Source organism: Castor canadensis, chromosome 1 (assembly GCF_047511655.1).
Source record: "Castor canadensis chromosome 1, mCasCan1.hap1v2, whole genome shotgun sequence".
In the NCBI taxonomy this organism is placed as follows: domain Eukaryota; kingdom Metazoa; phylum Chordata; class Mammalia; order Rodentia; family Castoridae; genus Castor; species Castor canadensis.
In genome coordinates, this window is record NC_133386.1 from 203,448,909 (window position 1) to 203,475,452 (window position 26,544).

The 26,544-nt window shown below is 51.1% G+C and overlaps 1 protein-coding gene across 3 annotated transcripts in view; it reads right to left on the minus strand.

The window, feature by feature from the left end:
- Window positions 1-3,364: 3,364 nt before the first annotated feature.
- Window positions 3,365-26,544, minus strand: part of Sptbn2 (spectrin beta, non-erythrocytic 2) — a 39,282-nt gene continuing 16,102 nt past the window's right edge. For all 3 annotated transcript variants that reach the window (XM_020164727.2, XM_074049825.1, XM_074049817.1), the window contains 30 exons: window positions 25,528-25,640; window positions 25,207-25,394; window positions 23,505-23,622; window positions 22,647-22,805; window positions 22,020-22,322; window positions 20,875-21,028; window positions 19,811-20,681; window positions 18,014-18,151; window positions 16,904-17,660; window positions 16,234-16,436; window positions 15,786-15,876; window positions 15,411-15,557; window positions 13,068-13,331; window positions 11,238-11,462; window positions 10,856-10,945; window positions 10,268-10,528; window positions 10,049-10,179; window positions 9,606-9,810; window positions 8,557-8,931; window positions 7,820-8,064; window positions 7,588-7,726; window positions 7,243-7,327; window positions 6,810-7,006; window positions 6,401-6,543; window positions 6,235-6,310; window positions 6,095-6,145; window positions 5,673-5,893; window positions 5,092-5,265; window positions 4,508-4,550; window positions 3,365-4,201 (listed from right to left, as the gene is read on the minus strand). In XM_020164727.2, the coding sequence (XP_020020316.2) occupies window positions 3,974-4,201; window positions 4,508-4,550; window positions 5,092-5,265; window positions 5,673-5,893; window positions 6,095-6,145; window positions 6,235-6,310; window positions 6,401-6,543; window positions 6,810-7,006; window positions 7,243-7,327; window positions 7,588-7,726; window positions 7,820-8,064; window positions 8,557-8,931; window positions 9,606-9,810; window positions 10,049-10,179; window positions 10,268-10,528; window positions 10,856-10,945; window positions 11,238-11,462; window positions 13,068-13,331; window positions 15,411-15,557; window positions 15,786-15,876; window positions 16,234-16,436; window positions 16,904-17,660; window positions 18,014-18,151; window positions 19,811-20,681; window positions 20,875-21,028; window positions 22,020-22,322; window positions 22,647-22,805; window positions 23,505-23,622; window positions 25,207-25,394; window positions 25,528-25,640 (6,395 nt within the window). In that variant the 3' untranslated portion in view covers window positions 3,365-3,973. The remainder of the gene's footprint in view (window positions 4,202-4,507; window positions 4,551-5,091; window positions 5,266-5,672; window positions 5,894-6,094; window positions 6,146-6,234; window positions 6,311-6,400; window positions 6,544-6,809; window positions 7,007-7,242; window positions 7,328-7,587; window positions 7,727-7,819; window positions 8,065-8,556; window positions 8,932-9,605; window positions 9,811-10,048; window positions 10,180-10,267; window positions 10,529-10,855; window positions 10,946-11,237; window positions 11,463-13,067; window positions 13,332-15,410; window positions 15,558-15,785; window positions 15,877-16,233; window positions 16,437-16,903; window positions 17,661-18,013; window positions 18,152-19,810; window positions 20,682-20,874; window positions 21,029-22,019; window positions 22,323-22,646; window positions 22,806-23,504; window positions 23,623-25,206; window positions 25,395-25,527; window positions 25,641-26,544) is intronic.

Sequence of the window (26,544 nt, forward strand, 5' to 3'; positions counted from 1 at the left end):
TGCTTTTTCCATTCTTTTAAAAACTTCTCATTGTGGAAATTTTCAAAAAGGCACAAACAAGGGCTGGTAGAGTGGTTCAAGTGGTAGAGTGCCTGCCTAGCAAGTGCAAGGCCCTGAATTCAAACCCAATACCACCAAGAAAAAAAAAAAAAGGCACAAACACCATACGGAGATATAAAGGTCCTCCTCTGGACATTTTTATCCAGCTTTGACATTATCAACATCTTGCCTATCTCATTTCATCCATCCCCCTGTACACATGTCATTTTGCCTGTAGTTCACTATTTCTAATTTTAAACATCAGTGCCATTAATAATAATAATAATTATTATTATTATTATTAACTTGCAGCAGTGGGGATCAAACCCAGGAGTTTGTGCACACTAGGTAAGCTTCTACTACTGACCTATACCCTCCACCCATATGCTATGGTAATATCATCTTGACTTTCACAAATGTCTTTTCACAGTTGGTTTCTTCTGATCTGGACCTAGGCAAGGTCCACCCATTGTACATTTGTCTGAATTATGGAACTGGCATGTTGTGTTGCAAGTGTTTCTCTTTCCCACTCACCTGCAGCACACAGGGACCCTGCTGCTGCTATATCTTTGCCAGTGTTTGATATTATTCACTTTCCTAATTTTTGCCAGCTAAATAGGTCTAAGGTGATATTTCCTTCTTGTTTTGATTTGCATTTGTCTGTTTACTAATGATTATAAACATCTCTTCTTGCTCCCCTTAAGTTTTGAGGGGTTTACTCTGCTGTGAATTTCCTGTTTATATCTTTTGCCTTTTAGATTACAACCTCTTTTTGTTGATTTGTGGGACTTTCTTGTATATTCTAGAGATTACTAGTTGATTTCAAATGTTTTCTCTCAAAAAAAGTTATCTTCTCTCATTCCACTAATTTTTTTTTGTGATTCTGGGGCTTGAACTCAGGACCTTCACCTTGAGCCACTCCACCAGCCCTATTTTAGTGAAGGGTTTCTCGAGATAGGATCTCACAAACTATTTCCCTGGGCTGGTTTTGAACTGCGATCCTCCTGATCTCTGCCTCCTGAGTAGCTAGGATTACAGATGTGAGCCTCTGGCCCCTGGCTTCATTCCACTAATTTCTAACTTTGTCTGTGGTGTCCATTGAACGGAAATTGTATTTTTAATGCAAATCATTTTTTGTCTTAAAGATTGTGCTTTTGAAGTTTACTGTAAGATGACCTTGTTAAACCCAAGTCATGATAGTCTGCATTTTCTTCTATTTACCATTATAGTTTTTACCTTTCATATTTTGAGCATATTTCCATTCAGAGCAGTGTTTTCTGATAGAAATATGTGAGTCACATGCACTAATTAGTGGGCTGGGGGGTGAAGTCAGTGGCAGACAGCAGTTGTCTAGCATGCACAAGGCCCTGGGTTTGACCCACATGAACATAGTAAGAAAATAACTAAAATGAATAAATAAAATTTTCTAGTAAACATAAAAAATATGAAAACCAAAGTTTGAAATCCACTTTAATACTTTTGACTTATTTCAACACATACTCAGTATAAAAATTGAGATATTTAAACTTTTTTCTCCTCTTAAGTCCTTGCAATCCAGTCCGTTCGTTATAGTTGTAGCCCAACTCAGTTTGGACTTGCCACACACTTCATGTGCCCAGTAGCCACATGTGCCCAGTGCTTTCCATATTGGACAGCACAGGTGGAGTCCAACTTGTAGGTGGTGCTCAGTAAAAATGCAAACATGTTTATCTCTAAAAACTCTATTTTTATTTGTCCATGTTTCCCCATGGATTTACAGCAGCTGCACTGATGTATTTTTGTCCCATTCCACCATCTTTTCCTGCAGCTTTTCCTCTTCCACCCCCATCTGAAAGTGTCTCTGCCCAAGACTTACTTCCTAACCCTATTTTTATCCTTTTTTCCATCCTGTCCTTATGGAATCATGTCCTGGAGTAGCTTTAGCTGCCAGGTGTGTGCAGACATTTTCTGTCTCACCTTTCTATTCACAAAGACTGTTCTGCAGGACTGCTTCAACTGGAGGCCCTATCTACACTTGCATTTTTACATCAAAGCGATCATTTGTCCATTGATTTCTCTCCCCCATATATTACATATCGTCCTAAAATTTCCAACTATTGCTTTTGTCCCAAGCCCCAGGCTAGAAATGCCCAGATTCCCTGAGCACTCTACTGTGCATGGCTGTCCCCTCTGTCACAGTGGAGATTTTCAGCTGTACTTGAGGTGCAGGAGGTGTCTGTGTAGGGCTGATGCAGTATTCCATTTAGTCCCATGACAGACTGTTTTAGTTATATTTATGCACTTGTGTTCTGTGGAATACTGAATCTGCCCATCTTAGGAGAAAGGAGTAATTCTCCTGGGGGCTGTGTGCTCTCGCAGATCTCCCACCTAGAGCACATCCTAGGACTATGCTGGTTTAGTCCTCGGACTGCATACACCTGACTGTCTTTGTCTTGACTGATGACAGTCAAGAGTCTGGCCAATTATGCTATAGGGCAGCTTTTCTGGAAAGATGATTGTAAAAAAGAAAACAATGGAAGACCAAAGTTTTTTTTCTGAGCACCAAAGAGTGCTCACCTTTAACATCTGGGGTCAAATCGATCCAAAATCTCCAACTGCCAAGCCCTCTGTTCCATTTTTAATGTTTCACTCCATGGAGAATTTATTGTCCTGTTTGTGTTTGTGTCCTTACGTGCTCAGGGTGTACCTCATAACTTCCTACGTAGCATCATTCTGTTGGGAACCTGCCCCTCTTTGATCCCCATGTGAGCTCCTTTGATTCTACTGGGGAGACAGAAAGCAGGGTCAGTAATCACCCACTATGTGCTCACTTCTCCTCTGTCAGCTGAGCAGTGGTTGAGACTACATTGTGGCAATGCTCCCAGTTTACTGAAAAAAGGTTGAGAATCATGAGCAAAGAAAGTTGTGGGGGTTGGGGTGTAGCTCAGTGGTAGAGCACTTGCCTAACATGCACAAGGCCTGGGTCCATTCCCAGCACCTTAAAAAAAAAAAAAAAGGAAAAAAGCAAGTTTTGTACTAGGGAAGGGGCCACTCAGTGCCTTTTAACATGAACACTACTTGCTGACATCATCCCGAGCCACAGTGAACATCTTTGGTCTCAAATGAGGCTTGGCAATGGTCGACCCAGCAAAATAGAGGCCATTACATGGGGATATGAGACTTAGGGAGGCATCCAGAATCTTTCAGAATCACAGAGTGTTTTTAGGGCTTCGAGGCTGGGGGCAAAGTAGAAACCCTGGCACACAGTAGACCAGAGCCAAAGGGAAGAACACTGGCTTAGGTAGAGAGGCTATGGTCAGGAAAACAAGACACCCAGAGGCAGTGAGAGAAGCTGAGCTGTTTAATCACCTGGGCCAGACTCAAGGCTGTGGCTGCCCCTGAACAACTCACACCTGGACACCACTGAGAGCAGCTGGAGACGGAGCGGCCACTCCAGCCAGAGGGTGAGGCAGGAGGGAAGGGAGAGCTTCAGTGCCTCTGATGCCATCACCTGGTGCTCCTGCCTCTAGGGCCTGCTTCAGCTCTGAGAGATTCCTGGCTGGTCCCCAGGGGCAAGGAACTGCATGGCGTGCCCTAGATGTTGGAGGGTGGGGAATGACCTTGAGGCAGGGGCAGCCATTTCCGAATGGCCTATGTTGAGGGTGCAGTGCTGTCTGCACTGTGGTAGGGGATGGAGGCACAAGGCTGGGAAAGAAGGGTCAAGGAGGAAGTAGAATTGGGGGTTGCCTGGGTCCCACCACCAGTCTGGAATTAAATAGCAGGTTGTTTGTGGGAACACTGGCTTGTCCCCGGTGACAGTTCCTGGTGATGGGCTGACCTTGGCAACAGACCCTAGCAGCAGGCAGTTGTCCTGACAAAAGGGTGGTCCCTGTCAACAGTCCCTGGCAGTTTCCTGAACAGAGGGAGGGAGCTGGCCTGGGAGTTTCACCCCCAGCTACTTGTTCTTCTTGAAGAAGCTGAAGCGTTTTTCTCGCTCTCGTTCTCTTCCCTCCTTGCTGCGCAGCACTACAGACCCCTCAGGCTGTGATACTGGCGGCATGGTCAGGGCCCGAGTCATGCCCCGGGTGGCACTGGGCAATGCTGGCTCCTCCGGCTCTCCAGAGGCTGAGGATGCAGAAGCAATGGCCGCATTCACCACCCGCAGCCATGAGCTCATTTCTGCCTGTGGGGGACAGGGAGACAACTGCTCAGCCTCAAGGACTCTGTGCTGGGGCAGCTGGTGATGGACAGCAGGAAATCGTGACGGAAGGAAACAGAAAAGTGATTGACTCTTTTATCTCATTAGGAGGAAAGGTCTTTAAGACAGGGAACATGTTTCAGTGTGGTCCTCATACACATCCAGTTGGCACATTGTGTGTGGGCTATCCTATTAAAGCATGAGACACGAAAAAGAAGGAAAGAGAGGGAGGAGGGGAGGAAGGGAATGTGCTACTGGAGGGCCCTGAGGGAGAACAAGGGGACAGCTCACCTCATCCTTGGCCTGGAATAAATATTCTTTTCCATCCTGTAAGCTGTTGGGAGACAGAAACCACAGGGCAGAGCTGAGTATCTGTATCTGCCAGGTCAGTGCTGCTAAGTTCTCCCAGGAGCAGGCTGGGAGGACACCGGGCAGCCCTTAGGCCACATCAGACCGTTCTGCACATTCTTCAAATTCCCAGGATTTTGCAGATGTGCAAAAAGCAAATCCTTTCTGACTGGTTGCAAAGGGCCATGCAGGCTGCTTACTGGCAGGCAGGGGCAGGTCCCTGGGGGCAGGGGAAGGCCAGCACCCTGCCCTCACATTTCCCACCTAGGATAACTTTTTGGCTTGACAGTAGTCAGTTTTCAGCCTGTGTCTTAGTTCCCCCACTCCACTTACATGTAAATACAACCAGAATCCCCAGCCTCTCCCTCATCTACAGGTGCCCGCAAGTGACTGGTTTGGCAACTCCATTCAGATAGTCCTTACAGGTAACTCTCTATTCCTTCTAGACCTCACTCATGGCCCACCCAACTTGTGTCACTCCCAGCTCCTCCTACCCCATCTCATCCTGGCAACTCCCCGGTGCCTACCCCAGTTTGAAGACATGTTTGCGCTTCCGGTAATCAAAGGCCACACTGCCCTGGGCCTTGGCCAGGCTAACAGGCACTTCTCCGTGGTATGGCACTCCTGCACTGGCTGCCTTGGCATCCTTGTAAAAGCCAAGGCTCCCACGCCGCAGGACACAGTACACATTTTGCCAGGACCTGGGAGGGACATGGGGTTAGGGGGCCAGATGGGAAGGTGTGCTGACCAACCTGGGTGGGGCCTGTAACCTGGGGCTCCCTTCCGTGTTGTAGGACTTACAATTCTACTCCTTTTTTTTTTTGAGACAGGGTCTCACTACGTGGCCCAGGTTGGGGAATGAACTTGTGATCCTCTCAGCTCAGCCTCCCAAGTAACTGGGATTACAAGTGTGCGTCACCATGCCCAGGTTCCACTCTTGTCTTAGTCCCCTTCTGGCCCTCCAGAGGCCTGTGCTGGTCCTGAGTCCCACCCCTTTCCCAGAGGACAAATTTCTACAGGACACCCCCCACTCTATCAGGCTTCCCCTGAGCCTCTTTAGAGGCAGGAACCTGAGAGACCACAGGCACTGCATGGCCTGGCCTAGTACCTGTTGGCGGCTTTCTTGCCAGTGACCTCCATCTCCTGCTTTCGGCACAGCATCCCCTCCATCTGTTCCTGTGCTGAGAGCTCTGGGCCTCGAGTGGGCAAGGTGGCAACGTGGGCTGACTCAGATGATCTGCTCTGGGGCATTGCAGGAGGGGCTGGACCCCGGGGCTGGGTCTGCCTTTGTCCCCGTGGCCCATTGGCCTCATCCCCTGCTCCAGATCCCTGTGTAGAAAAAACTGTCAGCATCAAAGGATGACGTGGGAGGTGTCTTGCCTTGGGATTGGGAAATTCTAGAGCCAAGGGTGTCCCAGTCTCCAAGTTTCCCTGGAAACTCTCTGTTCTCTCCCATCTCCAGGATGCCCCTCCCTCTTTTTGTCCTTTCATCTCTCAGGCATCCACACCCACACCTCCAGGGGGACTCACGGGCCCTTCTGGGAAGCTGCTCTGCTCAAGTCTCTGCTGTTCGGACAGGGGCTGCAAAGACAAGAAGCTGTGAGAGGATTGGGGGCAGGGAGAAGGGGAAAACAGGGTTCTTACAGGAATGCTCAGGGACACAGGGTTACCTGTGAGGACTCTGTGTCTGTGCAGACCCCATTGACACTGGGTGCCTGTGTTGATGGTGGCAGCCGTGACTGGGTTCTGGAATGGCCAGAGGTGACACAGAACAATTAGTCCCTGGCTGGTTTGGGCTCAGTCTCATCCTCCTGGCCCAGTTATCCCAGCTCTCACCCATCCCAGGCAGCATTGGGAGCTGTCTGGCCATCTACCAGGTCCCCTCTGGGCCAACTAGTTGTGGGCTCTGGAGCAGGGGGCTGTTTCCTCCGTTCTTCCTCTTCCCTCTTTCTCCTCTGCTCCTTCTCCCGCTCCTCCAGCTGTCAAGAAATGCCAAGGTCAAGTATAAAAGGCCTCTTGTAAGAGGAGCAGGAGAGGAGGAAAGCTGAAATTGAAATGTCTCAGCTCTGTTCTGATGAGACAGGAAGTATAGAAAAGAGAATCTGAAAAGAAGGTAGGGACAGGAAGCAATGGGGAAGTGGGGAACATGGGTACTCTTGGCCAGTGTAGAGGGAAGAAGAGAAATGTCTTCCCTGGGTAGAGAGAGCAAAGGCTTGGGGCAGGCACCCAGGGTCACAACCCTCACCGCAGTGAGCTTCTCCAGGGCGCTGAAACGCTCCTCCCAGGCAGCTGCTGACTTCTGGAAAGCTTCGTGCCGCTTGATGAGGGTCTCTACCTCATCCACTGTGCACCCCAGCTCTGCACTTCGCACCAACGGCTCTTGGCTGCACAGCCAGGCCTCCGCCATCCCTGCATCTCTTCCAAACACGAGCACCTCCAAAACTGCCAGGAGTAGGGGTTGCAGAGAGATGGCAGGTCAGATTGGGCACTGGCAGAGCATGGTAGCCATGGAACCCTTAAGAACAGGGACAGAGAAAGCCACTACCCCAGTGTACTGCCTGGATGGGCGTCTGGAATTCCTCCACTCCCGGGGTTCCTGGTCTCACCCAGTCTGCCAAGCACAGTAAAGGAATGCCCAACCCTTCCTCCCAGGGCCTGGTGCTCCCACAGTGGCTCACCAAGTTGGAGCCAGTCCATCTTCTCCTGCCACTTGTCAGCTGTCTCCTGGCGCCTGGCCTGCAGCTGAGACAGCTTCTCTGAGATCTGTGAGGCAGAGACATGAGTTAGTATCCAATGGGGCCTTTCTAGGGTCTCTGGGAGGTCACTAGGGGAGCTAGAGATTTCTGATGTCAAGAAGAAAATAGTTATGGGGGAAAGGTGGGTTGTGGGAAATCCCTGAACAACACTGAGAAGACAGACAGTGAAAGATTTCTTGCTAAGAACAAGAAACAGAAAGAGTCAGGAAAAATCAGCATTGAGCCCTGATCAGTAAGGTTGGCCAGGCCTTGCCAGGCCTCACTCACCTCCTCGGCTGCATAGTGGCTCCTGGCCAGCAGCTCCTGTCCCATGTTGATGCAGGAGGAGAAACGATCTGCTCTGGCCTCAATCTCTGCTTTGATTCCTTGTTGGTTCTTGATGACCAGGTCTGCAGAGGACACGTCGCTGGGAGGACACAGAGATAGTTATCACCCTCAGCCCCATCATTGTTGCCAGACCTCCCAATCTCTGGAGGCCAGCAGGCACCACAGTTCTCACCGGGGCCGCTCCTGAGCATCCATCTGCACGTTAACCCCATCCATCCACAGCATCAGCTCCCGGACAGCCTTGAAGAAGCGGAATTTGTCGGTGGTGTCCAGCAGCAGCTGGTGGCGGGCAGCAGAGCTTCCCTGAAGCTGGGCCCAGGCCTCAGCCACAGCCTGCATGTGGCGGCCAATCTCCTCAGCCTTGTCTCCAGCATAGGCTTTTTGGAGCCGGTGGCCATCATCCTGCACCTGCTGGACCTGTGGGACCCCAGGTCAGAGTCAGGCAGAGCAGGGAGACTCCCAGGAGCTGTAGCCTCCCCTGGCCTTGGCCACTGCTCTTCACCGTGTCCTGCTTGCTTTACCAGCTAAAGAGGCATGAAGAGGAACAAAGGTTGGGGGCTGGGTAAGATGGCAACAAAGATTGGTTGCCATACTATGCTCTGTTGGGTCTCATCTGGGGACCAGTGCTTGGCCTTGGGGATGGGACTTCAGAAGGGCCACTAGCCAGTTGGGCTATCCTATTCGGGACATGAGGCATATGGAAAATTGCTAGAATGAGATGTGTAGCCTGCAGAAGGAATTTGGGTGGGGACTGAGTGGGCATATGGGGTAAAGGAAGGATCTGTGTTAATTTTGTTAGGTCCACAGCTCTAGCATGGGTAGCAGTTTTAATATAGTGCTCCTAAGACCTCCTCTCCCATCTCCCACTTGTCCTCTCAGCCCTGCTGCCCTTCTGAGCTCGGGTCAGACCTGGGCGCTGAGGGCCTGGATGTCGTGCTCATAAGCACAGTGCCGGCGCTGTAGGGCCTCGGCAGCATTGAGGTCACGGCCGGTCCCGTCTGGAAGCTGCTGTTGTTTGTGCTGCACCCGGGCCAGGGCCTGGCGAGCCCCATGCAGGAAGCGTTGGAGCTCATAGGCAGCGGCCAGCACTTGACCCCGCGTGTCCAGCAGTTCAAGCAGGTCAGCCCAGGCCTCATTGAGACTGTCCTTCCACTCGGCCACAGTGGCCCGTGCGGCATGGCCACCTGCAATAAGCCCGTTGGCCAGGGTGTTGACACTGTCTACGCGCTCCTGACCGATGGTGCTCGTGTCCCGAGAGAACTCACGGAATTTGTCCCGAAGCATCTGGCAGAGGAAGCAGTTGTAGAGACAAGGATGTGACCGGGGTGAGTGAGGTCCTGCTTTATGGAGGAATCACTCCTCAACCCAAACTGAGAACCCACTGAGTCAGCGAGCAGGTGTGGCTGCTTCCTACCTACAGTGTATTGCTTAACAATAAGGACAGGTCCTAAAAAAATGCATCGTTTGGCAGTTTTGTCATAGAGTATTCTTACACAAACTATGATGGCTGCTTAGAGGACCACCGTTGTATATGTGACCCGTTCTTAAATGAAACATCATTATTCAGTGTATGACTGTATTTGCCTGAGGCACCCTACCCCTCAGCAAAGGCACATGGAGGCGCTTTTTTCAGACAAGGATACCCTAATTATAGTCCGTATTTCTGCACCAATGAGGATCCAAGCTGTAGAGGGGAATCTAAAGCTCACCCCATTTTGTCGAGGGCTGTTGACAAAGAATGATTGGTAATTTCCTTTTTACCCTCCCTTATAGTTAGCCCCATGTCTCCTTTTCTGTACAATTCTTCAAATTACATACCTCAAAACTTAAGACAGTGCTTGCGCTGCCTGGCCCTGTGCCCCTGCCCCTTGGTGCTCTGCCCATGGCAAGGCCCTGATCTCCCAGTGCATCCCAACCCTTCCTGGCACCCTCCTGCATGGCGTTCTGCCAGCACTCACCGTCACATGCTCATAGTCCTGGCCCAACTCGTGGGAGGCCGCCACCACCTCACGCTCCTGGATCCACTGCTCCAGGTCATCAAGCTCGCGGCGGAGCTGGCACAGCCGGAGGTGCTCCTGCAGGCGCTCACGCCGCTCTCCCGCCAGCTCCTTCAGGCTGGCGTACAGCTTGTCCACCTGGGCCTGGCGGATTGTTATCCGTGTGCTACATGAGGGATGGAAGGCACCATGGACTTAGCAGATGTTGCCCCAGTACCCAGCCTGTTCTGTAGACTCCTCCTGTCCCTCTTAGATTTCCAACTTCTCACCAAGTTTCTGCTTCTCCAATTTTCTAGAATGTTCTGCACACACATGGTATAAAAGGTACCACGATCCCTGTCCCTTCCCAGAACCAGCTCCCCTCTTCCCCGGAGACTCTGCCCCTCTCCTGCCCGTGAATTCACCTCTCTGGGTGGTCATGGTCAATCATGTCTTGGCTACTGGCTGCTAGTTGGTGGATGGTCTGGGCGTAGTCAGCCAAGGCTTGTTCTAAGACCTGATGCTTCTTCACTTCTGCCTGGGCACTCAGCTCATCCTAGGAGAGGGGTCAGTGGGCATCAGCCAGCAGGGCCTGGGAGCGGAGAGAATCAGCCACACAGACCAGGTTGTGACCTGGCTCTCACCTTGGCCTTCTCCTGGCCCATCATGTGCAACTCCTGTTCACCCATCCAGGCCTCAGCCTCGGCGGCATCTCGGTAGAACTGCTGGGCCCGCAGGGCCTCCTCCAGTCGCTTCCCCCTAAGCTCCAGCTCGTGGCTCAGGCGTTTCCACATTTCCTGGAGCTCAGCCAGCTCCGGGCCTGCTGCAGCTGCACCCAGAGCACGCTGCCTCTCCTTAAGGTCAGCAATCCGGGGTTCGTGGCCCTGGATCTCTTTCTGCAGGGTCTGTCCCCAGCCATAGAAGAAGACACAATGAAAGGCTTGCAGAAGGGAACCCTAAGCCTACATCCCCTTACTCAACCTGAACCCTCCCTTCACACCCTGCCTCTCCTCCTTCCTGAGCCTCTCACAGTCCTCCCTCCAGGCCCAGGGACACAATGGTGGTGCCCTATCAATCCTCATACTCTCCTAATGAGACCCCACCGTCTTGAGGTAAGGAAAAGTGAACCCCTGAAGTCTGGGGTTAGATAGCATCTTCGGAAAAAACCAACATTCCAGTGTGGGGAGGCTCTGGGGAACTTTTTTTTTTTTAACCCTTAGCGTCTGCCTTACCTGGTTTTTCTTCATGAGAAGCTGGACACTGGGTAGGTCCTTGCCATGTTCCATGGAGCTGGCCATGGGCAACCGCTCAGTCACCCACAACTGGATGAGAAAGAGGGGTCAGTGAAGATGCAGAGGGCAGCACTGGAAGCGGGGGGGCTGGACAGTGGGGATACGACAGCTACAGGTATGTGTATAGGGAACAGCCATTTCTGGTTCTGGGGTAAAGGGACCTAGAAGGCATCCCTGAATGTCCTTAGAGGGGAGACTCAATGCCTAAGAGAAGAGGCAATGGAGCAGTACAGGCATCTCCCCAGTGTCGGGAAGGAGGCTGGAGAGCCCTGTGGCCAGGGTCAAGCTGAAGACTATCCCATGCCTGGCCCCAGCAACTCACAATCTCGTCCTCCACATCCCGGTGGAACTGGTGCTGCTCCCGAGAGGCTTGCAGGCGCTGGCAGCGCTCCTTCATGGGCTGGCACAGGCTCCTGAACTTCTCCTCCACGGCCCTTGAGGTCCTTTCCACCTCCCCTGCACCCTGGTCTTCCTGGGCCAGTGCCTTCGCTTGGGCCTGGATTGCCTCCACCTCCTTCTCTCTCACAGCCATCTCCCGTTCCAGCATCTGCAAACCCGGAGGACAAGAATGTCAGCCCCGCATTTCCACCTTCAGACTCAGAGGAGACACTAGTGTGTATCAAGCAAATCGTGATTTCTTATCCCTGGGGCTCCACGCCAGAGAAAACATGCCCTCGTGGCCTGATCAGTGAATCTCAAACTTTGATTTTGTATATGTATGAGAATCCAGGGTTGTATGATAAATGTGCCTGCTATGAATTTATTGTCTTTCAGTTTCAAATCCACCTCAGTTCCAAATTCATCTTTGCCCTGCAATGAGATGTTGAAATGACCCTGTAACCATTTCTCCTTGGCCAGCTGGTACAATGCCAGACTTTGCCAGCTGAGGGTGCTGGTGAGCTAGCACAACACATTGAGAAAGAGGAGCTATAATTTCAGCCCACTTTTCTTCTTCCTCCTATAGCAAAACTGCCCAGTAGTGCACAAGATATTCTGTGGCTATTCCCACTCCAGGGGCAACTTTCTGCTGGCCAGTCTTGGCTTTCCAGATGCAGACCTGCTCTAGTCATGATACCCCAGCAAATTTTTAGGTCATTCAGGGGCCTCTGCCTTTCCAAAATGGTCTGAAATTCAGCTATCATTCTTTCCTTGGGTCTTCATCTGCAGCCCTATACGTATAGCTGCTCCCTACATTTGCTATTTTAAATTTTTATGCAGGGGTCAGCAAATACATCCCACCGTCGATTTTGTAAATAAAGTTTTATTGGAACACAGCTTCACTCCTTTTATGTATTGTCTGTCTTAACCCTACAAGAACAGAGTCGAATAGTTGTGACAGAGACCACATGACCTACAAAGTCCAAAATATTTACTATTTGACCCTTTACAGAAAAGTTTTCTGACTGCTACTGTAGGATTCTCTTTATACCTGCTAGGATTTGGATGTGTTTTGTCCCCTCTGAAACTCATGTTGAAATTTGGTCCTCAAGGGCTGGTGGAGTGGCTCAAGCAGTAGAACACCTGCCTAGCAAGTGTGAGGCCCTGAGTTCAAGCCCTAGTACCGCAAAAGTAAATAAATAAATGAATTTGGTCCTCAAAGTTAAAGTGTTGAGGGGTGGTGAGACCTTTAAGAAGTGATTAGGTCATTAAGAGGATTAATACAGGTCTCATGAGACTGCATTAGTTAGTATAAGAGCAGATTGTTATTGAGTCTGGCCCTCCTGTTTTGTCTTCCACATGTGCTCACTTCTCTTTGTTCTTCTGCCATGTTGTGATGCAGTACAAGGCATCACAGAAGCCACGCAGATATCAGTGCCATGCTCTTGAACTTTTTAGCCTCCAGAACCACGAGTCAAAACAAACCTCTACTCTTTATAAATTACCCAGTCTCAGATATTCTATTATAGCAACAGAAAATGGACTAAATCAACAATACTTCTTTTTATTAGTTTCTCTGTTCCAATTACTAATGTAGTCTATCCCCTGACTGATACACATCCATGGAGATTCTGATGCTGGTGACCCACAGAAATCACTATGAGAAACACCAAAAGATGTCATCTGCCAGGCCTTAGAATGACCTCCTAGTCTTGAGAGCTACATCATCTCCTTCCTCCTGCCATTTATCCTCCCCAAAAGGCCTACAGTGTACCTGCTGCTTCTTAAGCAGAATGTTGACGCTGGTGAGATCCTTGCCATAGTCATCAGAATGCAGCTGGGCCTGCAGGCTCTCCAGCCAGCTCTCCAGGGCAGAGCAGCTCTGGGCAAACAGCTCGGCCCGGTTGGCATCAAAGAGGCTGCGGGCCTTGGCCTGGGTGGTGGTCTCCAGCTCATCCCAGCGCCTGTGCAGGTCTCCCAGCTTCTCTGACACTAGGGCTTTCAGATCTGGCTTCTCGAGAGTCAGCTCCCGCCCTTCCTGGGTGGCAGGACAAAGAAGGTGTAAGTACCAGAATTAGACACCACTGAATACTATAGGTGGATAGCAGACCAGAGACCTAAAGGGCAGAAGAAGACTCAAGTGTGGCAAATAACTGCAAGTTCCTATGTGAGCTTATTAACATACCCTTCTGAGAGGTTTTTAAGTCCCTTCTAAACTGCCCATCCTAATTATACCCCACTTCCCCCCACGGTCTAAACCCAACCTCACTTCAATCAAGAAGCCATGCAACCTTTCCTTCCTTTGAATTTCCTAGTGCTGGTGGTTGCTAGTGTTTCATTGCACGTGGACTTGTATTATCATTTCACGTTTCTCAGCTCATTACTCTGCACTTGAACTATGACAAGTGAGTCCCACCTAGGAAGACTTTGAAGACTTTTGCATGCATAGAAGTGAGTGAGCTGGAAGTGCCAGAGAGCTGATGCTCGCAGAAGTAGCTCTCAACCAACAGCAGATAGAGAGGTGATGAATGCACACCCAGCTCAGCTACCTCATGCTTTTGGTGGGATAAAGTGTTCTATACTGTCTCCCAGAGGGCCCCTGTAGGACTGTTCTGTATAGCTGGCACGAGGATATACCCTACCTCTCCCTTTCTTCCTTCTTTTCCTCTGCTAGGGATAGAACCCAGGCCTCACATACTAAACACACTCTACCCCTCAGCTACATCCCTGTCAGTCCCTGTCTGACTCATCTCCCAGGCCCCTTCTGCTGCTTCCGGGAATCACCTCTCCTGAAACAGTCTGCTCTACAATCCTGGTTTCAGAGTCTACTTCTGGGAACTCAAACTCAGACACTGCCTTCAGGCCCTTTTACATGGCTATCAGGATGAAGTGTCAAAGGTGAGTGTCATGGCCTTCACACACTTCTTATATGATGATCAGGGCTTTCCCACCTTTGCTTCCAGGGGGCCCTTTCACAAACTGTGCTCCTGCCAGCCAGATTGACGTCCTCCTGTTCTTTTTGTTCCCCTAGGCACTCCTCAGGCTTTCTGTTCACAGCAGTTTCTCTACTACAAGCATTTTCCCCCCAATATCTCTGTCCACATTCTCCTTATCCTCCATGGACTACTACCCTGGATGCTCTTGTTTTTTTTTTTTTTTTGAATTCCCATATGCCCTCTCCTTACCCCAAGGCTTCATGGACTCTCTGTCTTATTGCACCTACATATTTGCTCTGGATGTGACTTTGCTGTTGTATATACAGCTCACATCCTGGCTGCAGCCTGTGGTAGTATCACCCCCATTCCCCACTCACTGCCTAGGAGAATGCTTTGCAATATAGCAGCACTAAGTCAGTATTTGCTGACCAAATGGAAACACTGAAAAGGCATTGGTCTCCTCCTCTCCCTACCTACCGTGCCCTTGAAGGAGGGAAAGTGTCTCTTCATATACCATGCAGCACCTAGTAGCATGCTAAGCACACATAACAATCTCTAGGAATACTTGCTGAGTGGAAATAATGTTTCGTCTGTCCTCAGCAATCGAGGCAGAGCTGCATGGGAGACAAATCCCAGGAACAAGAAGACTCAAAAGCAATGGCCAGCAAACCACAGTGATGGACCAAATCAGACCCACTGCCTGTTTTTATAAATGAGGTTTTATTGGAGGACAACCAGGCTCAGTCTTTTATGTATTCTCTATGGCTGCAGATGAGTGGCTGCAGCAGAAACTGTATGGCCCAGGAAGCCTGAAGTGTTTATTATCTGGCCCTTTACAGATGTTCGTAGACTCTGGCAAAGAGAGTCATGTTGCTCTGAACCCAGGAACAGTTTCAGCGTTGACCAAAAGCTGTAGTTTGCCTCCCTATTACGTTGTACTTTCTCAAAGTTCTGGAGTCCTGTCCCACAGTCCTAAGACATTTGTCCCCAGCAGGCTGTAACTTTCCATTCTGGTGGAGCGGTCCCAGAGGCCCACATCTCTAATCCTGAAAGAACCATGTCCTGGAGCTAGGCGTAGGTCTCTAAGGCTAGCTAGCTAGCTAGGTCCCCAGGCCTGCAGTCCCCTGGCTGGGACCCGCCCAGAGCAGCCCCAAAGACTCACTCCTTGCTGCTCAGCTCACCTTGTCCACCTTGTCCAGCCAGTCCTTATTGGCCGCCAGCTCGGCCATGAATGCCTGGTGCTTCTGCCACTTCGTGTGCAGGCTGCGAGCCTCATCGTAGGACACGTCCTGGGCTGTCAGCATCTTCTCGTCAATCCAGAGTTTTAGCTGCAGCAAGCATAAAACAGGGATGGAGGAGGAGGGAATATTTCACAGGAAGGAGAGGGTGGGGCATGAGCCTGACGGAACTGGGAGACATGGAAGACTCAGGAAGAGGCCATGAAGGGGCTCACAAGCCCTGGTGACACCTTGATACACATACTTTACGCCTGGAGTGAGGGACTGTGAGAAATGGATGGACGGCTAGGGAACGCTGCAGGGAACCAAGAGCCTCACCTCATGACAGTCTTGCAAGAAGTGCTGCTGCTCACGGTTGTCCCGAAGGCGACCCAAAAGCTGCTGCACTGCGTCTTGATTCTTCCGGTGTCTGCAATTGCAGCCCCATGTGAAACTCTGAAGTTGCTTCCATTAACTCATCTGGAGGCCCGATAGTCACCTTCCCGTAGAGATAATGTCCCCACCCTGACCCCGGAGCCTACAGGACACCCTAGGAATCCAGCTTCCAGGTCTGCCATCCCAATAGGCTCCATTTTGCCCTAATATGGGGGAGGTGGACCCCCTAGGCCTGTCCAGGTCTTTTCCAACCACTCTGGTCTTCCTTCTCTATTTTGTGGTCAGCCCTCCACCCCCGCTATCTGTCAGTTTGCCCGTGCCAGGTCTCCACCTTTGAGGCCATCCTGCTTTCACTTATTTTCCTGTCAGTTGTCTGCTGCCTTCATCATACCTGCTCTCGATGGAATCTGCCTTCTCCTGGATCTTCTCAGCGTGGATGTTGCCTTCCGATACCAGCTGGCGCCCAGCCTCCAGGAGCCCTCGGATGCGCTCCCCATTGGCATCCATAGTGCTCATGAAATCTTCCAGCTTTTTAATTGCAGCATCAGCGGCCTGGAGTGTCCCTGGCATCTCCGTGTGAGACAGAACATAGTCCTGTGCAGCAGGGAAGGTACTGAGCTCACTTCTCAAAGCATGCCACTCCCACTCCTCAGAGGGGATCCACTCAGAGGCACATCTGAGATGCAGGGGCCATCCTGAGGAGGGGCAGCCTAGCTCAGATAGCTCTGAAGACAGAGGGGGTGAGGGCCACTAATGCGGGAGCTGAGCTGGAAGAACTTTACCAGTCCAAATCTGTTCTGTCTTGTTTGTACCTACTGGTTTTGGTTTGATTTCTTTAATAGTTACACGACTGGCCAAGATTTTTATTTCTTCTGAAGTCAGCTTGGGAAGCTACATTTCCTTTTAAATGTTTTCACTCTATATGTTTCTTCCTACCCATCCTTCTTCCTCAATTACATCCACTGGCATTGCCCTCCCCCCTCCTCCATATTCCTTTGAGCTTTCCCCAGTCCCCATTTTCCTCCTCTTCCTGGTTGGGACTTTGCCCCCTGGGCTCTCACCTGGCTGCTGAGCACACCCTCAGCCTGGCGAGCATCACGCAGGAACCCCTGGAAGCCATGGGCCTGGGCCAGGCGGCCTTGCCGGCTCTCCCACATGCGGCCCAGCTCCTCCCAGCCAGTTCCCAGGGCTTCCAGTCGCTGCCGGAGGAAGAGGCACTGGGGATCGGCCTGGTCCCGGGTCACCTCTTCACCCAAGGCCCGCAGGCGGCTGTACTCGCTCTGGGCCCTCTCCACCTCTCCCCGCAAAGCTGCATGTTGGGCCAGGAGAGCTTCTGCCTCAGGTAGGGTGGCTGGCCCTTCCTCAGAGGCCACAGCAGTCTGCGTGCGGCCGAGCCAAGCCTGGAAGTCATCCAAGCTGCGCAGGAAGTCCTGTAGCCGCCGTGCCTCACCCAGGGACTCCTCTCGACGCCTCATGGTGGCTCGCAGGTCCTCCCAGCCAACTTGCACTTCTCCAAGCCGGGCATTGATGGCAGGGGCTTGGGATGGATGACCAGCAGCCAGGGCATTTGCCTCTCGGGTTAGTTCACCAACCCGTGCAGCGATAGCTTCCAGGTCCCGCTCGGTGCCAGCTAGCTTCCGCTGCAGGGCCAGCACACCAGCTAGATCATTGCCCAGGCCCTGGGTGGATTCAATGACCTTGGTCTTTTCTCTCATCCAGGCCTGGGTCTCTGTGCACTCTAGGTGGTAGTTCTGGATGCTAAGAGCTGAGGTCAGAGCCGCCTTCTTGCCATCTGCTAGGGACCGAAATTGCTGCCACCTGTGTGAGAGTAAGGGCAGGGGAAGGTCTGATATTTGTTGCTGCTCAGCTTCTCTGCCCTGGCCAGGTACATCTGAAAGCTTTGTCCATGCTGCCCTTCCTTGGATATACCTTCTTCTGCTGCTTTTGTAAGGAGGCTACTCACCTCCTTCTCGTCTTGGTCACTCCCTGAAATCCCCACCCTCTTCTGACTGCCTTGACCCCCCTTCATCACTTTCACCATTTCTCCTCCCTCAACATATTCCAGACAGTTCCCTTCCTCATTTTTAACTACCCTTCCAAACTCTCTTCCAGTTACCATCATTATTTCCCAGGTGCCTAGCTAGGGCAGCACACTCCCCCACCAAGCCCACCTGAGGTTGAGCTGCTTCTGGGTGTTGACAATGCGGTCCTTGCCCGGTGGGTTGGCCATCAGCAATTGCTCAGCAATGTCATTCACAGCAGTAATTCTAGCAGCCAGGGCATTCATTTCAGGCTCCAGGGTCTCGAACCTGAGCAGGGAGAAGAAGCGCTGGGCATGGGTGACAGCAGGTGGCGAGACACCCAGTTGCCTTCCTTAGACACCCACGGGAATGTTTTTTTTTAATTTTCACCCACGGGAATGTTACTGCTTCAACATGAGGCTTCCGTCCTGGCATCTCTGCACCTTTGAGTCTACAAGGCCCACAGTACCTGTGGGTCAGGGGAGGAGCCTCCAACTCCCCCCAAACAAGGAGAAAAACTATTCTCCCCTAGCGTTGCTCAAACAGACAGTGAAGGCCAAAATGTCAGGAACTTGCAAAGTCAAACATAACCCTGTCACAGGAGGGACACCACCTTTATCAGAACCTTGCTGATCCTCCTAGGGCTCATTCCTCCCCAGGCCCCATCCTGCTATGATGAGCTAAAAAATGAAGTGATAACTTAAAACATGTGTCTAAGGGATAAAGATGTGAAATATGACTTTTTTCCAGGGATATTTGACATTCTAATAGGGCAGGGCAAATGTTTCAGGCTGCATGAGCCATGGTGTCTGTCTCATCTCCTCAGCTCTGCTGTGTGGGGTGAACACAGCCACAGATGACATGTCAATGACTAGGCACTGCTCTGCTCCAATAAAACTTTATTTGTAAAAAAAAATGGGCCGCAGGCTGAATTTGTACCAAGGGTTGTAGTTTGTTAAGACTTGTAATAGGAGATCTTGAAAACTAAAAAAAAAAAAAAAAATTTAATTACATTTTAAGAGCCACCATGAAATTTAATCATGGACTGATAATAGGTGATATCAAGGAATTGCTAATTTTATTCTACGTGATCATAGTATTGAGGTTCTACAAGAAAAATGTCCTTTCTAAATGACTTTTAAGATGTCTTATTCTGTGAATAAAGCTAATTCATGAGAGGTTAATCAATGTCTCTGCCTAAAAAAACAGTAACTTTAAAGTCTCAGCTATTTTAATTCCATACGTGATAAGTAATGAATTGTATGTAAGGATGCTTCTTCATCTTTCTTAAAGGGTCATTTGGGGAATACAGGAGTGAAATGACAACACTGGCGACTCACTTTTTAAAAGTCAAGAGAATCAAAAAGAGCACTATACTGATGTGAAGGAATCTGGGAGATGGGTGTATAGGGTTTTTTTGTGATTTGTTCTCTACTTTTGTTTATGTTTTACATTTTAATTAAAATTAAATACATGATCATTAAGACTCAGAGGTCTGGGCATGGTGGTGCATATCTATAATCCCAGATACTCTGGAGACAGAGGCAGGCAGATCGTTAGTTCAAGGCTGCCAGGGCAAAATAGGTGAGACCCTAACTCATAAACAAAAATACAAACAAAGGTGGGGGCGGCTGGCGGAGTAGCTCAAGCGGAAAGAGCAAGTGTGAGACCCTGAGTTCAAGCCCCAGTACAGAAAAAATAATTCGTAAACAAACAAAAAGGGTCTGGGGGTGTGGTGTGGCTCAAGTGGTAGAGTGCTCGCCTAGCTGCAAGGGGCCCTGAGTTCAATCCCAAGTACTACAAAAACAAGCAAACAAAAAAGCCACACAGAGGGATGTGCTTAAGGCTCAGAGAGATGTTATGACAGCAGTTTATGGTGGGACCCACTGCCCCACACCCCAGCCCCAGTTCACAGGTGATCAATCCTGGGAGAGCAGCAGGCCCTACCTCTGCTGCACCACTTCCAGGTCCTCCAGGCGCTCAGGCAGGGCCAGCCCGTTGAGCCACTGCTCCTTCTCCTCCACCCAGAGCCCACAGGCTCCGGCCTCACTGAGCATGGTGTAGAGAGCCAGGGCTGCCTCCAGGGCTCGTGCACGTTCGCCCGCCCGGGCCTGCAGCTCCTCATAGTGCCGCTCCAGGGTGGGCACCCTGCCCCGTACCTCAGCTGTGTGGCTCAGTGCGGGAGGCAGAGCTGCAGCTTGGTCCCTCAAGGCATCCAGGGTGGGCCGGTGGCCTCGGATCTCCTCCTCCAGGGCCCGGTGCTGCCTGGCCAGGGCCTGAGTGGAGAACTCGTCGTGCCCCAGCTCCGGGCTGGACACAAGGCGCAGCGCATCCACCAACCAGGCCTCCATATCGTTTGCATCTGCCTGGAACTGGTAGAGGCTGGCAGCCTGCTCAAGCCGCTGGGCACGCTCCTCAGCCAGGGCCTCCAGCCGCTCCCACTGGGCCTGGAGCTCTGCCGCCCGGGCAGCAGCCTGGCTGGCTCCAGGGTGGCCCTCGGCAACCAACTGCTGGCCCTGCTCCAGAGTGAGCTTCAGGGGTCCCAGCCGGCCACTCATCTCACCTCGCAGGGCTGTGTGCTTGTTGAGCAGGCGGAGGACTCCGGTCAGATCCCGGCCTGTGTCAGCTGAGGCCAGGAGGTGCTGCTGCTCCCGTACCCAGGCCTCAGCCTCACCCACCTCCCAAAGGAACCGCCAGAGGCGCCGTGACTCCTCCAGACGGGCCCTCCGAGTCGCTGCCAACTCGCACAGGGCCTCATAGCTCTGCTCCAAGGTGGCTACCCGCTCTGATACCAGCTGTGGGTCACATGGTCTGTATTCTGAAAAAGTCAAGCCAGAGGTCAAGGGCTCTGACTGCTCCCCACCCAACCCTAGTGTGCCTCACTCCCTGGCTTTAGCTCTGTCACGCGTCACCCACCCACCAGCTCGCCTGTCCCAGGTTCTTGTAGGGGACAGCTGGCTCCCCTTCCTTGCCCTTCTGTTTTCAGGGCCTTTCCCCTCCTCCATTATCACCTTTCCCTGGGTCACAGAAGCGCAGAGCAGAGGCACTGACAGCCCGCACCCTCTCGGCCTGCACGGCGATGTCTGCTTCTACCAGCCCATGTAGCTGCAGCAGGTCCTCCACTCCAGTCAGATGCTTGCCCAGATCCTGAGTCAGCAGCCGGCCCTGCCAGGCACAAGTGGCCACTGCCTGTCTGAGAGCCACCCAGCTCCTTCCCAGCCAGATGCTCACACCAACCCCACTCCCTCTTCCTTCCAACCTCTTTGGGTAGCTCCAGGTGTCAAACCCAGGTGAGCACACCTGCTCACTCATGGGATACCCCAGTTTCGTCCTGGCACTGGATCCTTACCCTTAACCTGCCTCCTGTGGAACAGCTTTCTTAATCCTCCTCCTGGAATCTCCTGTGACTCATCTCCTCAGCCCCAGAATCACAGACACCTCCTGACGTCACAGCACCCTAGCACCCATGTTCACGCCCACCTCTCACCTAGAAGATTGCAACAGCCTCTGAGTGGTCTCTCTGTTCCCACTCACTCTGCCCACAGGTCTTCCGTACATAGTAGCCCAAGAGACCTTTTCAAACTCCCTTTCTCAAAACCTTCTGAGCACTTTAAATACAGTCACTTTGAATAAAATCTAAATTCCTATAAGGCAGTAAGTGAGCTGGCTGCTCCTTTTTTTTTTTTTTCCTGTGCCAGGGATGGAACCCAGGGACCTACACACATGCTAGGCAAGCTCTCTACCACTGAGCTACATTCCTAGTCCTAAGTTGTTTTTGGTTTTATCGGATAGGGTCTTGCAAAATAGCCTAGGCTGGCTTCAAACTTACAATCCTCCCATCTCAGCCTCCCAGGTGCGGGAATTACAGGCCTGCACCACCACACCTTCCTCTGCTCCCTCCTTTATCTCATTCCACAGCCCCTTCTCCTCGTACAGCTACTGTCCTTCCTCTCCACCCCCATGTCACTTATGTCTCCTTCCCCTAGACTGGGAGCCCCATGTGGACTGGGGCCTGTTTGCTGTATTTATCAGAAGTAGAGACCCCCACACACTGGTGCATGCTCTACAGAACTGGCATGAGCAGGTAAGTGAAGGTGCCACACCCACACTCCCACGACTCCTGCCCAACTGAGCCCCACCACGAGTGCCCCGCTACCTTCATCTCTGCCATCCAGTCCATGAGGTAGAGCAGGTCCTGAAAGACCTTCTGCAGTTCCAGGTTGAGAAGGAGCCGCTCACGCCGGGCTGCCACCATCTGCCGCAGGAAGTCCCACAGCCGAGACACGTTGTGCTGTCGGGCAGCGATGCGTTTGATGTCATGGTAACGCTCAGCGGCCAGCTCCGCGGCCACAGCGTCCACTGCCTGAACTCGGCCACTGTAGGCCACGATGTCTGTCTCAATGGCTTCGTGCTTCCGGACTGCTGCCTCGACTGCTGCCAGCTCCAGTCCAAAGTTGTCCTGTGGCAGAGGCAGGGAGGGGAGCTTGGGAACCAAGAGACAATGCCTTTGCTGGCTCTGTCTGTCCCCAGAGTGAGTGCTGTGGCTTCAGGATGCCACCTCCATGTGGCTCTCTCAGTGTCCTCTGCATCCCATCCCATTCTGTCTCACTATCCTTTCTCCTGAGCAAGCTTCCGGGCTCTGGCTGCTGGATTTGTCTTTCTACCTGTGTGATGGATATTTCACATTTCATCACCTCCCCACCCTGCAAGGCTCCTTACCCATCACTGTCTCTCCTGTTTCTTCCCACCAATCTGGAAGTTCCCGGAACCCCTTGCATCCTACCTGGGACACAAGGCGCTGGTTCTCACTGAGCCAGGTCTCCCGCATGGCGGCCTTGCGGTCAAAGCGGGCGGCCAGCTGCTCCAGCTTCTCCTGGCGGATCAGCTCTGTGCGCAGGGCCAGCTCACGCTCGTGCTCGGCTTTCTCTAGCCGCTCCCAGGCCTGCAGGGTGGGGACAGGATTAGTGAAACACGGCCAGGGCAGGGAAGGTCGGCGGGGCTGGGGCCAAGGTAAGTCCCATGAAAGGTGGGTGTAGTGAATTCATGGAATGCAGTCGGCGAGGCACCTGACTGAGGCCTGTGCATCGAAGTGTGAGAAACGGGGAGGAGCCGGACATGCTATGAAGCCATGTAATAATTGCTTTGCTTCTGGACAAGGGCCAAGTTTGCAGTGGCAGAACTGTAGGTAAACCTTATCTCACTTTTATTAATTTTTCTTCTTTTAATTTTCGGTGGTACTGGGGTTTGAACTCAGGACTTCATGCCTACTAGGCAGGTGCCCTACCACTGGAGCCATGGCCCTAGTCCTACTTTGATTAATCTTATAATGCTGTGAAAAAAAAAAAAAAAACCCAAAAAACAGAGGTAGCGATAGTGAGTTGGGGACATGTTGAACAAAATAAGGGCCATGAGGTATAATTTCCTTATGTGATCCAATGTGGTGAGTGAGAAGTGGAAAGGAGAGACATGCATGAGGGGACACCTGAGTGATGTCCAGGGGCAGGGGAGCGGGGTGGAGTATGTAGGATAACAGGGTGTGGTGAAGGTTAAGAAGGTCCTGGGTCAGGGTGTGTATGACAGATGTCCAGGCCAGGGACTGCCGAGGGAGGTCATCTGTGGGACAGCAGGGCAGTACACAAACCTTGTTGATGTCTGAGATGAGCCGGCCCTCACGGGGTGTGTAGACCTTCTGGTTGTTGGCCCGCAGCTTGCTCTGGATGGTGAAGAGCAGCACCTCCAAGTTCCCTTTCTCAGTGAACCTTGAGGTAGAGGCCAAGTCAGGGTCAGAGGCAAAGGCCCCAAGAGTCTTAAGTCCTGGGTTCCCTTTCTTTTGTTTTTTTGCAGCACTGGGGTTTGAACTCAGGGCCTACACCTTGAGCTACTCCACCAGATCTTTTTTGGTGATAGACTTTTTGGAGATAGGGTCTCATGAACTATTTGCCATAGACTGTCTTCGAATCAAAATCCTCCTGATCTCTGCCTCCTGAGTAGCTAGGATTACGGGCGTCAGCCCCAGTGCCCAGCTGTGTTGCTTGTCTTCTTATAAAGGTAATACATGGTCTTTGTGGAAAAACCAGAAAATACTGGCAAACCAAGAGCAACATTTTAAAGCAACCAAAAGCCACACTGAAACAATGGCCACTGTTGCCCTTCTGCACATGAGTGTTGGCTTCTGTCTTACATGAGGTGGGGTCCTAGTGTAACCACAGGTAACATGATCAGCCTCGCTGTGAGCTGGGCTGGCTCTCAGTACACTTCTCAGTGTTTTGCATGTGTTAACTCGCTTACTTCTCACTACTGTCTACATTCTCATTGTCCTCATTTTCCAGATGACAAAACTGAGGCCCAGAAAGGCTAAAATAAGTTACCCAACACTCATAGCTGCTAAGTGGCACAGCCAGGATTTGAACTCAGGCACTTGAAACCAGCAGTTTGTTCTCTGAAGCCCACAAAAAACTCCTGTAGCCTACTTCTTTGATTATTTTTCTTAAATCTCCTTTCATCTCAATAAATGTATTTCTTCGATACTATTTTTAGTAGCTGCCTCGTGACTTATTTTCCTTTTCGAAGGTCATGTTCTTTTTTTTGGAGGGGGGGTTGTGCTCTTGAACATCCTTGAAGCTTCATCTTTGTGGAATGCCCAGAAAGGATTTTCCAGGCAAAGGGTACACCTTAAATTGTTCCCTGTATGAGAACAGTTGTTTTCTGTATTAATATTAGTTTTGGAGGTGACACACATTAACTCCAAAAGAGCTTGCTGATGAAAAAGAAACATATACATGTAAGTCTTAGCATGTGCTGTATGGAACTGCTAACGGCAATTCCACATACGAAAGCAGTGAACTGCTAAAAATGTGTAAGTGATACAAACCTCTGCAATGCTCAAGTTATTATAAACTATACCCACGTTGCTGGCCGTGTCCTGCTTGTTCCTATGCTAGGACCGGGTGCTAACACACTCTGACCGGCTATCATTTTTTGTTTTGGTACTGGAGTTTGAGCTCCGAGCCTTATGCTTGCTAGGCAACCACTCTACCACTTAAGCCACTCTCCAGCCCCTGACCATTCATCTTACCTGACAAACTGCATGAACTCCACCCACCATGGCAATCATTTCCACATCACGGTTTTTAAAAATGGCTCTAGTCATTTAAAAAATGTATTTTGGAACAACTATGTTGTTTGGATGTTTCTGGCACTTTGAGCTGGGGGAAATGAGCCTCTGTTGCATTTATGTACTGCCAAATGTCCCTCCCAAAAGGCCACACTAATTTCAGCTCCCTCTCATGTGAGCACCGCTCAGGGCAGGCATGCCCCGGCAGGGTGACGCCCAGGGGTCCTACTTGGGCGGCTTCTCCACGGTGCGGTAGGAATTGAAGGATTGTAGCTGGTTCTGGACACCACTCAGGGAGTTGGCCAGCTGCCGGTCATTGAGGGTCACGATCATTTGCTCAATCCACTGCAGCAGTTCGGAGGCCAGGGACTCATACTTCTCCACCAGGCGCTCTGCCTCCATGGCATGGTCTAACACCTGCATGACAGGACACAGGGATGTGTCGATTCTGCCCAGTCTTCTAGCTCTACCCTGCCCCTGCTTTAAGGCAGTAAGTCCCTGAGCCAGGCCCCCTCCGCTTTTCTGCCCAGTGTCTCAAGGTGGGGGATACCTTGCCAATTCTTTTGCCTTCCACAGCCAGGGCCTTCATCTTGGAGAAGTAGTGGTAGTAGGTAGCCACATATGTAATGATTGATTTCTCATCTGGCTGGTCCACATTCACATCTGAGAAAAAGAATCACTCGGGTAGGCAGACATCTAGAAACCTGCCTCCTGGCAGTGGGATCAAAACCTGAATCACTTACCCCATGCCAGCCCTGTAAGGCTGACATCTTTCCAGCTATCTTCATAGCAAAGTGATACCTCAACTTTCAGATTACCAGGGCACAAACCAAGCTCACCTTTACTTTTTCTTTCTCCTCAACATGGGCAGGGCCCCCAAGGAGAGGACAAAACTCAGAAGCCCACGAGGTGTTTACCCCATAGGCCTGGTAGTTGCTGAAACTAGTCGTTTGGGAGATGAAAAACAAGCAAAGAAACAGCATGCCCATTTGGGCTTGTTTGATCCAACCCACAAGTGCGACTGTTAGACCGGACACCTCTCCAATCCTTCTGCACACACTTGGGCAGGCAGGAGCTGCCAAAGTCATTAATTAAGCCACAGGACACTCGCTTGACTTCCACATTCCACGTCATAGCTGTACTTCTCAAATGCTTGCTAAGGAACTCTGCTCAGCCCACTTCTGCCATACACCTGTCATTCTGGACTAAGCGGGCACAGGAGATGGGGCTACTACAGGTGGGAAGGAGAACAGAGAAAGTGACTGAGACCCAAACACACCTGGCGAGTTAAGGAGAGCTTCCAACAGGTGGCATGTGACCCTGCTCTCCTCCCATTTTCTGACTGCACCCAGATTGCTCTGCTCTACAGAGGCAGCTGAGGATACAAGCTCTCTCTGGAGCTGGGCTGCCTGAACTTGAATCTCAGCTTTACCAGCTGAGAGACCTTAGGCAAATCACTTGACCTTTATAGGCCTTGTCTTCTCTTCCATAAACTGAGAATAATGATGGCACTGATTTCAAAGGGGTGTTGTAAGGACTCAAGTAATTAAAGCATGCCAAGTGCCAT